Here is an 18,367-nt window from a genome sequence, read left to right as displayed (position 1 = left end):
AAAAAAAACTTAAATATGAATAAAGACGACTGGTATTATGTATCCTATGACTTCTATCAGTAGATTTCATCATGCTGCGTTCTATTAAAAGTTCTCCACCAGAAACATCCCAAACGTCCAGGTACGTGTGTGCAAACTCCCCCCCCTCCCCCTCCCCCGACCCGTTTCCATGACAACAGAGCCACTGGAAAAAAAAAGACGACTTTTGAATATAAAATACAGAAACTGGGAGGAAAAGTGCAACTTTCCTCAAACACAGCCTGGCGTCGCTTTCAGGCCGTTTCCATGGAAACGGGCCTCATTTTCACAACGTTGCCGCGTAAACGGGAAAAAAAATGATGCGTTTTTACTCGAAATGCCGTTGGAGCTTGTAATTTGACACCAGCCTCGTTGTTGTTTCTGAAGCAGACGGTCGCATAAAGACATTTTGAGCCGAAGTCAGCTTGTGTTTCATTTTACGTTCAATATCGGCGCTTCCTCTCTTCTCACGTTTGGGCGAGACGGCGCCGCTCGGTACGTAAACAACGGGTGCGATTCCACTCGACTCCAGGTTCCCTCCAATCGGCCACGTTTGGCACGTGCAGACGTGATAACGGCCGGCTGATAACGGGAACAATGCTTCCTCTGTGTGGCGTGACGCCGGGGACAGTTCGGGTGGGCGGGGCCACGAAAAAGAAAAAAAAACGAGAAAGAGAAACGCCCGTACAGTTCCAGAGCGACTCCCCGGCCTCCCCCGTCTGAACCGCAAACCAGAAGATCTGCTGAGTCACACGTAAACGGCCGTGACGAAGCGTTTCTGCGGTTGTGGTGAGGCGGGTAGTGGTGAGGCGGTAGTGGTGAGGCGGTTGTGGTGAGGCGGTAGTGGTGAGGCGGTAGTGGTGAGGCGGTTGTGGTGAGGCGGTAGTGGTGAGGCGGTGTTCACGCCGACCGTCGTTTTCACACGGATCCAAACAGGAGACCAGCGGCGAACCGCCGGGTTTCGTTTTCCTCCTGGGAAACGTGACATGACCGTCACGTTTCCATGGCAACACGAGGAGTGTCACGTTTCTGCTGTGAAGAGTGCCGTTTCCTTGACAACCAGAGCGTCACGTTTCCGTGACAACATGAGGGTGTCATGTTTCCATGACAACATGAGTTTTGTTTCCATGACAACTAGAGGGGTGTCATGTTTCCATGACAACATAAGTTTTGCTTCCATGACAACTAGTGGGATGTCATGTTTCCATGACTACCAAACATGAGGAGTATCATATTTCCATGACAACACAAGGAGTGTTTTCTCCATGAATTCATAGCAGTGTCACGTTTCCATGACGACACGATTAGTGTTGTTTCCATGACAACCAGAGCGTCACTTTTCCGTGACAACGTGAGGGGTGTCATGTTTCCATGACATGAGTTTTGTTTCCATAACGTGAGGGGTGTCTTGTTTCCATGACAACATGAGTTTTGCTCCCATGACAACTAGAGGGGTGTCATGTTTCCATGACTACCAAACATGAGGAGTATCACGTTTCCACGACAACACAAGGAGCGTTTTCTCCATGACTTCATAGCAGTGTCACGTTTCCACGACAGCACGATTAGTGTTGTTTTCATGACAACAGGAGGAGTGTCATGTTTCCATGACTACCGAGCACAATAATCTGAGTGTCATGTTTGAGTCTAGTTTGGTTGTTTTAATAGATTCAAGACTTTGTTTGCACGTTTCAAGATTAATCGCATTTCTTCATTTTTTTCCATTCAACAAAAGTTGAACGTGTTTTTTGGTTGATTTTAGCTGCTGCTAAAATCACGCTTTAGCAAAACGAGCCTATTTTGACTCGTTTAGTAAATCACTTTATCTGCTTGACGGCTTTTAGTTGATTTTACCCGTCGTGGTCGTTTTCAGTGGTTTCGAATATTTTCGCCCGTTTGAACCACTTTTAGTTTTCACAAGTCGTTCATGGCCGACGGCGTTACTTCCAGCCGCTCTGGCCAGTTCCCACAAAGCAACAGAAAATCTCCTCTCCGTCGCTCAGAAACGCCGAGGCTCACGTCTGTCGAGGCTAAAAAAGAGAAAGAAGAGGCGCTCTGCGTTTTGGCAGCCGCCATGTTGGCAGCCGCCGCCCGGCGGCTTTCCTCTCCCCAGACCAGCTAGCCGGCGGATTGTGCTTTCATGTGTGCTCCAAGCAGTGCGGCGAGCGGCGGCTGCACAAGCGCTCACATGTCCCCGGAACGTTCCCCGGAGATTCTCTGGACACGATGAGGCAAAGCGGACAACTTTTAGCAATTTAGAAACAATAATCGGTCCATAGAAAAACGACTGACGCTGCCTAGTTTAACATTAATTAATTAATTAATGACACTAAAAATGCATAAATATGGATGACGGACTCTTATAACATTATTTAAACAATAGGATTTTCTCACTAGTGGTTCCAGCTGGAGAAGCTCAGGTTCTATTTGGTTCTATTGGACACCGGTGTCACGTTAAGTAATAAGAGTGTGGATGTCATCTCGTTAGCATCTCGTTAGCATCATATGAGCTAACGATTTAGGAGGGATCACTGTTTTCCAGCCATTTTTTTTTGAGGGGGGAGGATTCATTCTTCGTAAAAATGACCAAATTAATCCGAGACAATAAAAATGAATGCCGATTTAAAAATAAATAAATAAATAAAATGCATAAACGTGAGTCAGATTTGCACATTTTCAGGAGGATTATTGGGACGAGCGAGTTCGTTTTGACCAACATCTGAAGCGCCGCGTCACATTTGAGAATCCGGCGATCGAACGAACGAACACACACACACACACACACACACACACACACACACACACACACACACACGAGCTGCCGTGGCGGCTTTGATTTCTCGGCTCATTATATTCTGCAGGAAAAACATGGCGGTTCATTTTATCGAGCTCCTCAGACGCGGGCAGGTGTTTGAGAGAGGTGTGTGTGTGTGTGTGTGTGTGTGTGTGTGTGTGTGTGTGTGTGTGTGAAGGCAAAGCAACCCCCCCCACCCCCCTTTACGTTTTTCCTGAGCAAACACCACAATGGACGACGGCTCTGAGGCGTAACGCGGCGCCGAGGTGGAGGCAGCGTTTAGCTGAACCCTCACAAAAAGTGGAGTCTTTCCACCTCTCGGTTTTTCGCGGTTTGGCGGCGGAGAGACGAGGCGAATTCACGCATCACCGTGGCGCTCGGGGGGGGGTGGGGGTGGGGGTGGGGGTGGGGGGGGGTTGTTTGGGAGCTTTGTTGTCATTCCCCGCCTCCCCGGTGTCCGTCACCGAGGAGGAACAGGAAGCGACTGGAGGGATCCGAGTAAACAAAGAGGCAGATGAATATATTTCAATTTAAAGAAGGAGAAGAAGAAGAAGAAGGAAAAAAAAAAAAAAAAAAAAGGTGTGTGTGTTTTGTCGGGCCGTCCCTGTAGGAAAGCTCTCGCCTCGACTCAAAACGATAGAACAAGAAATCAAAACAAGATAGCGGGGATTGAGGAGCGTCAGATGGGAATGAAACACACACACACACACACACACACACACACACACACACACACACAGTCTCACCGGTGGCATGTTCACAGCAATTACAGACAAAGCTGGAGGAGGCAAGAAAAGAAGTAATGCTCCTGAGAACTCGTGGGTTACCATGGAAACGGCGGCTTCTGAATGAATTTGCCGGATAAAAAAAAAAAAAAAAAAAAAAACTGGAGGGAACGAGAGAGATAGAGTCCAAACTGTAGCATCAACCACACAAACTCTTTCTCTCCATCGACACCAGAAACCAGGCTGCAGTGAACACACACACACACACACACACACACACACACACACACACACACACACACACACACACACACACACACACACACACACACACACACTATTGTGATTGGTGGACGGAGGAGACTCGATGTCACGTAACTGTGGCGTCTGCTGCGGAGATATGAGGACAGACGAGGACACGAGGAGAGGGGAGGAGAGACGAGGAGAGACGAGAAGACGAGGACGGATGAGGACACGAGGAGAGGGGAGGAGAGACGAGGACACGAGGAGAGGGGAGGAGAGACGAGAAGACGAGGAGAGACAAGAGATGAGGACATGAGGAGAGGGGAGGACAGACGAGGAGAGGGGAGGACAGACGAGGACAGACGAGAAGATGAGGAGAGACGAGAACAGACGAGGAGCGGGGAGGAGAGACGAGGACATGAGGAGACGAGGACAGACAAGGACATACAAGGACACGAGGAGAGGGGAGGACACAAGGAGACAAGGACAGCCGAGGAGACGAGGACAGACAAGGACACGAGGAGACAAGGACAGGCGAGGAGACGAGGAGAGACGAGGACACGAGAAGACGAGGACAGACAAGGACATACAAGGACACGAGGAGAGGGGAGGACACGAGGAGAGGGGAGGACAGACGAGGACACGAGGAGACAAGGACAGACGAGGAGAGACGAGGACACGAGAAGACGAGGACAGACAAGGACATACAAGGACACGAGGAGAGGGGAGGACACGAGGAGATGAGGAGAGACGAGGACAGACAAGGAGAGGGGAGGACAGACGAGGAGACGCCCAGATGCTCTCAGAGCTGCAGTGACTCCTGATCCTCCCTGAACCAGAAACCGGACCGGACCAGCCGGACTGGTCTGGACCGGGTTGTGGCGGGCGGCGGCGAGTGGCGGGACTTACTCTTCATACTTGATGTGGTAGACGACGTCCTCCTCTCTGTCCCTGCAGTCTGGAGCTGCAGTACAGTCTGTCTGAGAGGTGGAGGCGCCGTTGCTCTCCGAGTTCAACACGTTATTCCTGCTACTGTCCGTGGCCGGGGCCGGGGCCGGGGCCGGGGTCTGGGTCTGGCCCTGGACCTGGACCGGGGTCTGGCCCTGGACCGGGGCCTGGCCCTGGCCCTGGACCTGGGTCTGGACCTGGTTCTGGCCCTGCTCGGCCTCCAGCTTCCCGTTAGTCCTTTTGGGGGGCCGGCCCACCTTTCCCTTGGGGGGCGTGGCCTGTCCTTTGGGGCGGGGCGTCACGTTCTCCACGCAGGCCTCGAACCAGGCGCCGATGCTGACGTCCCGGCAGTCCACCAGCTCGTGGATCTGGGGAGGAGAGAGGGAAGGAGGGATGACGGGATGACGGGCGGACTGAGAGAAGGCTGGCAGCAGGAAGCCCCGCCTCTTAAAGCGACAGAACATCCATTAAATTAAGTCTGAGGAATTTTATTCTCCGCGGATTAACAATAATAATAAAAGAGTAACAAGCAGTAAATTAAAGTCGGGCCTGTTTGTTTACGATGTTTGGCTCCGTTATAAACTGCTGCAAAGCATTAAAATCCAGGACTGCAAGTTTAAGTCTGTAATATCTCGTGCAAAAAAACAACAACATTTGGCTTGTTGATGGACGGATGATTCCGAACATTTATTCGTCGATAACTAATAAGGAGTAATCCACATTTACAAGACAGCTAAAGGTTTGTGCGGAATTTCACCGACATCCTGCCACGGAGTGCCAGGCGAGCCGCCGCTAGGCCACGACCGCTAGGCCGCCACGGCTAGGCCGTCACGGCTAGGCCGTCACCGCTAGGCCGCCACGGCTAGGCCGCCGCCGCTAGGCCGCCGCTGCTAGGCTATCACCACTAGGCCGCCACGGCTAGGGCGTCACGGCTAGGCCGTCACCGGTAGGCCGCTAACGGTAGGCCGTCAACGGTAGGCCGTCAACGGTAGACCGCCGCCGCTAGGCCACCACTGCTAAGCCGCCACGGCTAGGCCGCCACGGCTAGGGCGTCACCGCTAGGCCGCCACCGCTAGGCCGCCGCCGCTTGGCGGGACAGGAAACACTTCTTAACACCCAGGACGTAATGGAAACTCACCTTGTAGGACCCGATTCCCGGGTCGACGAGAGCGTTCCTGCTGGACGTGGGCGGCTGGACGTCCGGAGCCGGACTGGACGACTTGAATCCGTTTTTGGTGCTGGCGGAGTTGCTGGCAGAGTTGCTGGCGGAGTTGCCGGCGTCCGGCTTGGCGTCCGGCCTGGCGTCCTTAACAGTGCTGGTGGCGACGCCGCTGGCGTCATTGTCCGTGGTGGCGGGGGTCGCCACCGCAGCGGGCGACACGGGGGCTTGGGCGTTGTGGCTTTCGGGGCGGGGTTCCGGTGGGGGGGCGGGGACGGGGGGCGGGGACAGGGGCGGGGACGGAGGCGGAGCCGGAGCTGCAGGCGGCGGTGCTGGAGAGGTCCTTGGCGACGGGGGCGGGGCTGTCCGGGGCGTCGGCGTGCGAGCGGATGAGCAGCTGGACGATGTCGTTGAGGCCCACGTTGTAGTCGAACAGCGTCTGGCCGTCCTCCATCTGCACGGAGACAAACCGGGAGTCAAACCGGGAGTCAAACCGGGAGTCCAACAAGTCGTGTGGTGAAAGTTGTCCAGTCCTGTATAAATGATGTCCTTGAGACATTTAGGCGATGCAATAAAAAGGCGCCAAGTGAAACGATGCCCTGGGAAATAAAGCGCCGCTTCTCTGCAAACAGGATTTTCTTTAGTATTTTGCTTATTATTACGTTTAAATGTCTGACAAGTGTTTTACACTCAATTTCAAGAACTGAAATATACCGATACCGATTTTGGGGGCGGGATTGTGGGGATTTGGATCTGAGGCTTATCCGTGACCTTTGACCTCCGAGAACCAATCATTCTTTTTCAGTTAGCATGAATGAACAAATGTGAAGAAATCCCTTTCAGAGTAAAGTGGAGTTTAAAATAAAGGAGATCATTCGCGTGAAAATGGGAGATCATTCGCGTGAAAATGGAAAAATGTTGCATTTCGTGTCGGAGCGTGACGGAGTATTTGTATTCTTCACTGTTCAGCGCAGGAGTCGTACCGCAAACACGTCTGAGAGTATTTTTCTTCTTTTTTTTTAATTGAGCACGGCGCCATGCTAGAAGACCGTAAACCCAGGGGCCGAGCTGCGTCCCGCCACGCTCTGGAGCGCGCTGCTAATGAGCTCTGGATCTCTTTAGCATGTAGCATCACTGCTAATGAGCCCTGAAACCTTTAGCATGTAGCATCACTGCTAATGAGCCCTGGAACCCTTTAGCATGTAGCATCACTGCTAATGAGCCCTGAAACTCTTTAGCATGTAGCATCACTGCTAATGAGCCCTGAAACCCTTTAGCATGTAGCATCACTGCTAATGAGCCATGGAACTCTATAGCATGTAGCATCACTGGTGTGTGAGCCCTGAAAGTCTTAAGCAAGTAGCATCGCTGCTAGTGAGCCCGGAAAGTCTTTAGCATGTAGCATGTAGCATCGCTGGTGTGTGAGCTTTGAAACCCTTTAGCATGTAGCATCGCTGCTAATGATCCCTGAAAGTCTTTAGCATGTAGCATGTAGCATCACTGGCATGTGAGCCCTGAAAGTCTTTAGCATGTAGCATGTAGCATCACTGGCGTGTGAGCCCTGAACCTCTTTAGCATGTAGCATGGCTCGGAATAGCGATGAAGTTAAACTACTGAGCAACATCAGGCTAACTCTGCTGGTCGTCTCTGGCGATGAGGTTGCTGGTGATGAGGTTGCTGGTGATGAGGTTGCTGGTGATGAGGTTGCTGGCGATGAGGTTGCTTGTGTACAAACTATCTTCTCCTCTTGATATTTTGTCGGAACATAATTTACAGTCTGTCTTACGTTTTCATATAATGAATCTCCAGACTGCCTAAGTTGTTCTCCTGCGTGCCTCCAGGTGGCGCTGTTGTCATGTTGTCCTCCCCCAAACCAGCGCACCCCAATTAAGACGACAAGCCTTTACATGACTTCTATGGATTTCTCCCCACCACCATCAAATCCAGGCTGTTAATTGAATCAACCTGATTTGGAATGAAAAACCTCTTCCCAGGCAGCGAGAAGCCGTTTATTTTCATGTTGTTGTTGTTGTTTGTGTCGGTTTGGATCTCGGCTGCTCCCGCCTGCTTCAAAGCCTCGGCTTTTGTCCAAACTGCGAACGCCGCCGTGCCGCAGAGCGCCCGACACAAAGCCGCTCGCCTCGTCAAGGACGAGCGGCGACGGCCCCGTCGGGACAGAAGACGACGGAGGGAGGACGGGTCGTTAACCCCGAACGGCGGCCGCCGCCGCCGGCGTGTTCGACGCCGGCGGCGGATTCCCGTTCGCGGCAACGTCTGCTCTCCATCCCTGAAATCGGCCAATTAGCGGCTCCAGATTTAAACGCGTTCCACTGTAACGTCAGCGCTAACGGCTCAGGGCAGAGGAAGGAAAACACAAACAAAAACGTTTGTTACAATTAGAAAGCTAAGTTTAGCTTCGGTGATTTATTCACCGGGAAGAGCGCGTCCACAACCGTTTCTGAAAGGGAAAAAAAAATAAAAATAGCAGATACTAACGCATGAAATTAAAGTGGTGGGAGATGTAGCTGGGGGAAAGAAATCACTGGGTTGCTATGACAACCAAACGAGAGCAACCCCCACCCCACCCCCTCTGCTTCCCTACCTCCTCACCCACCCCCATGACTGAATCATGTACGAGCACAGCCGCCGCCGCCGCCGCCAGCCACCGCCATCACCAGTGTGACCCTCTCAAGCGACAAAATAAAAGAGTCCCGAACCCAAACCGACTGTGACGGCGGCCGATGGACTGTTGAGCCACAGCCTCGGGAGTGGAACCGCCAACTCATTACCTCGGCTGTTCATTTTCCAAACCCCACCGACCCATTGTGGCGGCGGCCGGGCGGCGGTAGGGAGGGACAAACATGGCCGCTGCTCTCGCTCACACTCGCCCCCCCCCCCCCCCCCCCCCCACCCCCCCCCCCCGTCCCCCAACCCCCCCTCCCCACCTTTTTTTTTTTTTTTTTCCTCCCGTCTTCATAATTTGACAATAAAGAGGAGGAGAGCGGCCGGAGAGCGGCGGCAGGAGAGCAGAGCGCGGTTCCTCCTCCCCGCCGTCGCCGCCACCGCTCATGTTTTTAATAGTCTCATGAAATTGAGATCCGAGGAGCGCGAGACAGACAGACAGATGGACAGACAGACAGACAGACAGACAGTCCATCCGTCTGTCTGTCTGTCTCGCCGTCTCTTTGTCCGTCGCTCGCTCCTCGTTCGGCCCCCGGGTTCTCCACCGTCTACCTCCTCGGCTTCTCTAACCTCGTAATGCTCTTTTAAAAAAGAAAAAAAAGAAAAGGTAAACAACCAGGAAGACGTAAGACAGGTGGTAACTGAACCCAAATCACAAGGCGTCGTCATGACGACAGATTTCCTCCCAACAGGACTGAGAAAGATTAACCAGGATCATTAAAGTGGCGCCATATAAACTGCATGTCATGCGTCTGCCTTACACCGGGGGGCAGCGTTTGAGTCAAGTCAAATGCATCGTCTTTGCTTTTTTTTTTTTTTTTTTTTTTTTTGCCGTTTCACTAAAGTTTTGCATTTGTTGTGATGACGACGTCACAGAACGCGGCAGAAACGCTGAAAACGGTGCAGTTTTCATGTCGGGCCACCAGAGGGCGTGTGTTGGTAGTTTCGTAGTCGACGGTCTGCCGTCACGTGTGTGGTTTCGTTACGAAAACGACCGGGTTCCGGGAGAATGTGGTCGGCCTACTGAGCATGTGCAGAACGAGCAGTCGCTGCAGCGTTTCATGCCGTCGTCACGGAGACGGGAGCCGGAGCATTTTTTTCCAAAAAAAAAAAAAAAACTTCCACCTCCCGGAGAAAAAAGCTTCTTCGGTGTCGCCTTGGCACCGTTGCCGTGGAAACAGATGCGTAAAACCCAACGAATACGAGTACGTCCGCAAAACCTCCTTTAATTTTTTTTTTTTTTCAAGTTCCGTTTCCACGACAACGGTGTTCTTATCCACTGCATCTGGAAGTTTTATAAGTTTATTCTTTCACTGTTTACGACGGAGCGTTACTGCACCTCCCCCCCCTCCCCCTCCCCCCCATTCCTTCTGCTCATGCTCCAGTAAAACCAACATGGCCGACTCGCCGACTCGCTTTCTAGTTTATCGCCCACGTCGGCGGGTTTATATTCGAGACTCTCCCCGACAGCATCGGATTCATCAGGAGTCCATGCGAATGCCGGCTTCTCCCCATCTTGCTAACGCTCACGGCGCGTCGTAGCAACGGCGCCCTCCCCGTGGCCGGCAGACCAACTGCGCCGTATTCGCGACGCCTTTTCACCTGAATCGTTGTGTAAGCGAAAGCCGAGATTAGCGTTCAATCTCCCATCGTGCAACGAGTCGACTGGTTCCAATCTGCAGGCAAGATTTACCTCTGGAAGGAAAAAAAATAATTAAAACCAGAAACTGCGGGTGGAAAGACGGATTTGGCCGCCGCGTCGCTCCACCTGTCGACGGCGTGCCAAGGCGCCGCACGGGATCTCACTGCGAGGCAGAAATCGTGGTGACATTAAAGGGAAGGAAGCCGCCTGCTTCGTATCTACGCCTGCATAACAATGAGGCCGTAGCTGAAGGGGGGGGATGGGGGGATGGAGGGGGGGGGTCAAATTAAAAGAGTGAGAAAACGGTGTGAGCTGCAAGAAGAAGGTCTCAGAGCAGGAAGTGAGGCGGGAGGCGGGCGCCGCTTCCTGTCTCCACGCCGCTCGACATGGAACCGGCGGAATAGGTCATGTTACCGAAAAACAATGAGCGGGGTGTGTCTCCCCTCCCCCCCTCCCCCCCCCCCACTCCTCCTCCGCTCACTTCATCTCCGAGGAAGTAAAGTCCTCTGTCTATTAGCAAAGTACCTGGAAAGGCGACAAAGGCTTTTTCTTTTCTTTCTTTCTTTTTTCTTTTTCTTTTTTTTAACATGCAGCTCTTTACAAAGCCTAAACCTCCCACAGTAGGTTTTAACCGCCACACAAAAGAGGAGGAATTTAACCATTTGTCACCTGGTGTGAAGTCAGACGCCGCGCAATCCTCTTACGGTTGATATGAGAAATAAATGCACTTTAAAGCGCGCCGCTTTGTTGAGAAACGCCCCGTTTTTAATTCCGCCATTTTGAATTTGCAGGGCATTGAATGCATCGCGCGGCGGACACGTGATTTAGTCTTTTGCAACATGTGTATTTAACATGTTGATATAACGATAAGTCGGCGGCGTGTTGTGCAGCACGAGGAGAAAATCTAGAAGAAGAGAAAATCATGTGGCAAGTTTCGTTGAACTCTTGACCTGTGGATGACCTTTAACCTCCGTAACGTCTCGCTTCGTCATTATTGTAGTTTGAGTTCAAAGAACAGGAGGCGTCGCGCATCTTCTGTGTCGGGAAATGAAATCCACTGACGTAACCTCCAGAGTGAAGAGGAGGAGCTCCAGAAAGAAGAGGCGGAGCTTTAGAGAGAAGAGGTGGAGCTCCAGAATGAAGGGGAGGAGCTACGTAGAGGAGCTCCAGAGTTAAAAGGAGGAGCTGCGGAGTGAAGGGGAGGAGCTCCAGGGTGAAGGGGAGGAGCTCCAGAGTTAAAAGGAGGAGCTGCAGAGTGAAGGGGAGGAGCTCCGGAGCTAAAAGGAGGAGCTCCAGAGTGAAGAGGAGGAGCTTTAGAGTGAAGAGGCGGAGCTTTAGAGTGAAGAGGCGGAGCTCCAGGATAAAGGGGAGGAGCTCCAGAGTGAAGAGGAGGAGCTCCAGAGAGAGGAGGCGGAGCTCCAGAGAGAAGAGGCGGAGCTCCAGAGTGAAGAGGCGGAGCTCCAGAGTGAAGAGGCGGAGCTCCGGAGTGAAGAGGCGGAGCTCCAGAGTGAAGAGGAGGAGCTCCGGAGTGAAGGGGAGGAGCTCCAGAGTGAAGAGGAGGAGCTCCGGAGTGAAGGGGAGGAACTACGGAGTTAAAAGGCGGAGCTCCAGAGAGAAGAGGAGGAGCTCCAGAGTGAAGGGGAGGAGCTACGCAGTGAAGGGGAGGGGCTACGGAGAGGTGCTCCAGGGTAAAGGGGAGGAGCTCCAGAGAGAAGAGGAGGAGCTCCAGAGAAAACTATGTATCATGAAGCCCATTAACCCTTAAAAATCCATATACCACCCGTTTTCCTCACAGCGGGTGAAAAACGCAGCGGCTTATAATGACGGAGGCGCTTCCATGACACCGAACCAGAGTCCGGCGGGGCCGAACGCCACTTCGCTTCAGACTCCACATCCACGCCCCGAAACGCTCGCCAACGGAGGAGCCGCCACATCGGTACGAGCCACGTACAATCCAGTTCTGACGCTATCTAGGTCACGGCGACCGTCTGCGTGTGAACGGCGGCCGGCCAATGAACCGCAGCCAACAACAGGCAGCAGCCACCAGTGGAAAACAGCCCAACTATTTCATCCATGTTGCTGCTCGCTGGAGAGAAAAAGGAGTGGGGGTGGGGGGGGGGGGGAAGAAAATCCGAAGCGACCGCCTGGATGCAGCGAGAGCCGAGCTTTAAAACACTTGATGGGGAAAAAAACAAAAAAAAAAAGCCTTTAAAATGAAGTGAACGTGGAGCCAGCTGCAGCGGAAAGGCCGCATGGTCGGCAAGGTGTGTGTGTGTGTGTGTGTGTGTGTGCGTGTGCGTGTGTGTGCGTGTGCGTGTGTGCGACTGACGTTCAGAGACACAACCAGAGCGAATGGAAACGAAAATGCACTTGTTTTTCAGGAAAAATAAGAGAGAGAGAGAGCGAGAGAGAGAGAGAGAGAGAGAGAGAGAGAGAGAGAGGGACTGAAGGGCAGGCGTGACTTTGAACTGGCGAGGCAGCGTGAGCAGCGAGGGGGAAAACAAGACGCCATTTTGAACGAGGAATCAGACCGGGTTACGAGTCTGAATCCTCACGGAGCATCGGTGGGCGAACGAGGGCGGCGGCGGCGGCGGCGGCGGCGGCGTAGTAACCGAGGAACCCGATCGCTGACGTTTCAAAAATCCGGGATTCTACCCGTCGACCCGCGGGACGATCGACACAGGAAACCTCTGGGACTGGTTAATCCAGAATCAAGAATTTGTCGTCGTCGGTTAAATAACTCCCTCCACAGTCACGCCCCTCGGCGGGCGGCCATGTTTGTTGTCCTCCAGCACTACGCTTGGAGGGCTGCAGCGGCTCCTCCCACCCCGGGACTCTCCGGGGGGAGGGGGGAGGGGGGGATTCCCCCAGACCAACGGCTCCACCTTGACTTCCCACTGACACAAAGGGAAGGGCGGGGGGGGGGGCGCTCAGGGGGGGTTGGGGAGGTACGGCAGTGACAACAGAGGACTTTTAACTATTTAAAAAGTTTTAAAAGCTGTAAATAAAGGGGTGTGAAACGTAAAGCGGCTCCGATCCCGACAAACCAGCAAGAAGACGGAACAAACTCTAAAGGAGACTGAGGTTTTTTTTTTTAATTTGTTCAAAAAAACAATGCAACAGCTTGTTGTGGGAAACCCTGACACACGACACCCTTTCATGTCCCCGCGTGGTTCAGCCTCGATGATGTCATGGCCCCGCCTCTCCACCCATAACCCCGCCTCCCCCTCCTCGACGCCGAAATGCGTATGCGTATTCCAGCTCGCTAGTCCCCCACCAGTCATATTTGGCTTCCGACGTCGCTACTGCGTGAGCGCCGCGGCTCGTTAAGGTGTCGGAGTGCAGGTTTACGTGATGCACCTGAACGCATCACCGGAAGCCGTCAGCTCCTGCAGTTAGAACCAGACCAACATGGCGGCTCGGACGAAAAACTCTTTAATTACTGAAACGGTTCAGAGGAATGTTTCTGACAGCACAGGAGGAGAGGAAGAGGGGGCGTGGCCTGTCGTGAGGGGGCGTGGCCTGCGAGTCCGGCAGAGTACTGGTACCGATACTCGTATCGGTACAGAAGAGTACCAGTACCGACACCAGTATTGGTATTGGTACAGCAGAATACTGGTACTGATACGCGTATTGGTACAGCTGAGTACCAGTACTGACACCAGTATCGGTATAGGTACAGCAGAATACTGGTACTGATACCCGTATCGGTACAGAAGCGTACCAGTACCGACACCAGTATCAGTATAGCTACAGCAGAGTACCGGTACTGATACCCGTATCGGTACAGCAGAGTACCAGTACCGACGCCAGTATCGGCATTGGTACAGCAGAGTACTGGTACTGATACTCGTATCGGTACAGAAGAGTACCAGTACCGACACCAGTATCGGTATAGGTACAGCAGAATATTTGTACTGATATCCCTATCAGTACAGCAGAGTACCAGTACCGACACCAGTATCGGTATAGGTACAGCAGAATACTGGTACTGATATCCGTATCGGTACAGCAGAGTACCAGTACCGACACCAGTATCGGTATAGGTACAGCAGAATACTGGTACTGATACCCGTATCAGTACAGCAGAGTACCAGTACCGACACCAGTATCGGTATAGGTACAGCAGAATACTGGTACTGATACCCGTATCGGTGCAGCAGAGTACCAGTACCAACACCAGTATCGGTATCGGAGCCTGAACAGTCCTGCAGAAAAAGCCTCTTCTTTTTTTCCCCGGCAGCTTGCCGACGTCACGGCTGAATGTTGTTCTTGTTCTTACAGGTTCTAAACGGCACACAACAAAAGTGTCGACTCCTCGTCGTGTCGCCGCGCGAACATTCGTCATTCCGCAAAACAACGGCGCGACGACGAGAGTTCTCGTAGTAGACTCCTCTGAAACCCGTCAAGATGAGTGTGACTCAGGACCGACTTCCCTTCGTTCTCATTTAATCACAACAACAAGAGGTTGAGTCGGTGAAGTCAGGCGGAGGTTCTCATGGAGAATCACGAAAGTGACCGGACGCAAAACCAACTGGGACCGACAATCTCGTGTGTTCGGTTCGGCATCGCGGGGGTTCCAGACCCGCCGATTCTGTCGTCAACGCGTACGACTTCCTGTTTGTTTACCGCGTCTGAGAGTAGAAAATATTCCTCGTCTCATTGTGGCCCGGAGACGTCGTTCAATATTTAATGAGTCTGGAGGAAATAGTAATATTCAAAAGAGACACTATTCGGTTCATAGAACACGACGATATTAGATTAATAATGGGAGAAATATCAGATTAGAACTGCTCCTGAATGTGTAGACGCACCGATACCAGTATCGGTATCGTACAGCAGAGTACTGGTACTGATACTCGTATTGGTACAGCAGAGTACTGGTACCGATGCCAGTATCGGTATCGGTACAGAAGAGTACTGGTACTGATACCAGTATCGGTATAGGTACAGCAGAGTACCAGTACCGACACCAGTATCGGTACAGCAAAGTACTGGTACCGACACCAGTATCGGTATCGATACAGCAGAGTACTGGTACTGATACCCGTATTGGTACAGCAGAGTACCGGTACTGACACCAGTATCGGTATCGATACAGCAGAGTACTGGTACTGATACCAGTATCGGTATAGTTACAGCAGAGTACTGGTGCTGATACCAGTATCGGTATAGGTACAGCAGAGTACCAGTACCGACACCAGTATCGGTACAGCAAAGTACTGGTACCGACACCAGTATCGGTATCGATACAGCAGAGTACTGGCACTGATACTCGTATCGGTACAGCAGAGTACTGGTACCGACACCAGTATCGGTATCGGTACAGCAGAGTACCGGTACTGATACCTGTATCGGTACAGCAGAGTACCAGTACCGACACCAGTATCGGTATCGGTACAGCAGAATACTGGTACTGATACCAGTATCGGTACAGCAGAGTACTGGTGCCTCTCTAATTATTTCCGTGAACGTTACAGATATTAAATCCAACACTGCGAGTCGGAGGTTTGGTCAAAGTGCTGAAACAAATAAAAACTAACGACGTCACAGAAATATACTTCTTGTGGTGTTGTTCGGTAGCAGAGAGAACATCGTCACTACGGCCGCCAATCACAGCGGCGATCCAGTGACGTTTTTGTTTCTCCCGTTTCCATGGAGACGGCTCGTTTTCAAAAAGTTACGCCTTCGCTTTTCTGCTTTCACTGGAAAACCCAAGTCACACTTTTTTTAAATCCCCGACAGAACATTTTAACTCCATAACATTGGCGAGTTAACGGCCTCAGTATTCCTGCGTACTGCGATCGTAATAACGCAAGTATGGAATCTGGAAATAAACACGTTTATTGAGAAAATTAACCGAGAAACGACCGCCCTGCCAAACGGGTCACGGACGCCCGACGATACTAAAAACGATACGTAAAGTAGCATTTAGTTTTTCGCAACATTTTGTGCGACGGAGCCAGTGGGAGCGCAACTTTTTGAAAATGACTCCAGAAGGTGGGACTTTTCTGAAAAGCTCCGACTCCACGTCTCCATGGAAACGGGGGAAATGCAACTTCTGGACCTGGTAGTTTTATTTTGACAGTCACTGTCATAACAATCCATCTTAGTAGTTTTATTCTGACAGGCACTGTCATAACAATCCAACTTGGTAGCTTTATTTTGACAGGCACTGTAATAACAACCCAATTTAGTAGCTTTATTTTGACAGACACCGTAATAACAATCCATCTTGGTAGTTTGATTTTGACAGGCACTGTCATAACAACCCAACTTAGTAGTTTTATTTTGACAGGCACCATAATAACAATCCATCTTGGTAGTTTTATTTTGACAGGCACTGTAATAACAACCCAACTTAGTAGTTTTATTTTGACAGGCACTGTCATAACAATCCAACTTGATAGTTTTATTTTGACAGGTGCTGTAATAACAACCCAACTTGGTAGTTTTATTTTGACAGGCACTGTCATAACAACCCTAATTAGTAGTTTTATTCTGACAGGCACTGTCATAACAATCCAACTTGGTAGTTTTATTGTGACAGTCACCGTAATAACAATCCAACTTTGTAGCTTTATTTTGACAGGCACTGTCATAACAATCCCACTTGGTAGTTTTATTTTGACAGGCACTGTCATAACAACCCTACTTAGTAGTTTTATTCTCACAGGCACTGTAATAACAACCCAATTTAGTAGTTTTATTTTGACAGGCACCGTAATAACAATCCAACTTGGTAGCTTTATTTTGACAGGCACTGTCATAACAACCCTACTTAGTAGTTTTATTCTCACAGGCACTGTAATAACAACCCAATTTAGTAGTTTTATTTTGACAGGCACCGTAATAACAATCCAACTTGGCAATTTATTTTGACAGTCACCGTAATAACAATCCAACTTAGCACTTTTATTTTGACAGTCACTGTAATAATCCAGTAGAACCTTCTCCCATTGTTAATGTTTTTGTAATAAACATTTTGTTTATTACAAAAACAAACAACAGCACCTACTAGCCAACATGAAGTCTGTCGTTTCCCTCTGTTTTCTTGTAAACAGGCATCGTTTTCAAAACACTGCTGTATAAACAGGAATTGAATCCTCTGTGTAAAAGTCGGCTGACACGACACTTGTAATATTTACATATTCAATCATTATTATTTATTGATTTTTTCATAATTTTACTAAATACTCGAGTAGGATTTCAAACGCATGCTAATTTTTTAAAATTGCCCCCAAAACATAACAAACCATCACAACTTGCTCTAATCGCCAAAACCACTTGATGACAGTAAAGCGGTGACTTGTAATAGATTACTCTCGCCTCTGATGCAGACTAAAGATCTCAATCTGTCGTGTTGTTGTTGTTGTTGTTGTTGTTATTTTGTGGGGGTTTTTCTCGGACCTTCGCTGTGAATCCGTGCGCGCGAGACGAGCGCGCGACTCCGCCGCTCCATGTGGAAACAAGAGAGGGCGACGATCGCCTCGATGTAAACAAACATGTCTCCTTCGGCGGGGCAATTGTTGCTCCCATCAGCACCACATAACAACAACAACAACAACAACAACAACAACAACAACAAGGGGACCGGAGCGGGTAAAAGCCTGGATGCTGCCGCGCTTCCTCCGGAGGGCGGCACACCGCGTTCCCCGGGCTGTTGCGCAAGAGCTCCGGGCGATGAAAACAGGAAGCCCCGCTCGGTAACGGGTCCGAGACGACCCGCTCCCCCTCTCCCCCTCTCCCTCCATCGCCCCCCCACACCCCCCACACCCTCCACCCCCTCCCCCCTCCCCCCCAGGAAGGGCTTTACCTGCTTCCCCCGGTAGAAGAGGCGCTGCTGCTGCGGGCTCACGTCGAAGATGTCCTGGATCTTCACGCGCAGGGACTCGATCCGGGTGAGCCGGGAGAGGTCCTCCACGGTCCGCGTCTCCTTCCCGTCAATGGTGCGGACCTGGATCCACATCGTCGCGCCGCCCTGTTCCGCCTCGAGGAAGGAAAACTACTGGATGGTGGAGCGGCGGCGGCGGCGGCGGCGGCGGCTCGACGCGGGTCTCGGTGTGTCTCTCTCTCTCTCTCTCCCCCGGGGGGCCGGAGCGGAAAACGGGGAGGGTTTTTTTTTTATTTTTTTTATTTTTTATTTTTTTTTATTT

At 51.3% G+C, this 18,367-nt stretch overlaps 1 protein-coding gene across 1 annotated transcript in view; it reads right to left on the bottom strand.

The window, feature by feature from the left end:
- The window catches only part of uhrf2 (ubiquitin like with PHD and ring finger domains 2), a 32,276-nt gene that overhangs the window by 13,748 nt on the left and 161 nt on the right, over positions 1 to 18,367 (bottom strand). Inside the window, 4 exon segments of the mRNA XM_080509850.1 lie at positions 4,690 to 5,096; positions 5,867 to 6,199; positions 6,201 to 6,341; positions 18,028 to 18,367. The exon segment at positions 18,028 to 18,367 is cut by the window's right edge and continues 161 nt beyond it. Coding sequence (XP_080365976.1) covers positions 4,690 to 5,096; positions 5,867 to 6,199; positions 6,201 to 6,341; positions 18,028 to 18,180 — 1,034 coding nt within the window. The 5' untranslated portion in view covers positions 18,181 to 18,367.

The sequence above is a fragment of the Blennius ocellaris genome (genome assembly GCF_963422515.1).
Source record: "Blennius ocellaris genome assembly, chromosome: 15".
Classification (NCBI taxonomy): domain Eukaryota; kingdom Metazoa; phylum Chordata; class Actinopteri; order Blenniiformes; family Blenniidae; genus Blennius; species Blennius ocellaris.
The sequence above is the reverse complement of the archived record's forward strand: the minus strand, read 5'-3'. Positions and strand labels throughout refer to the sequence as shown.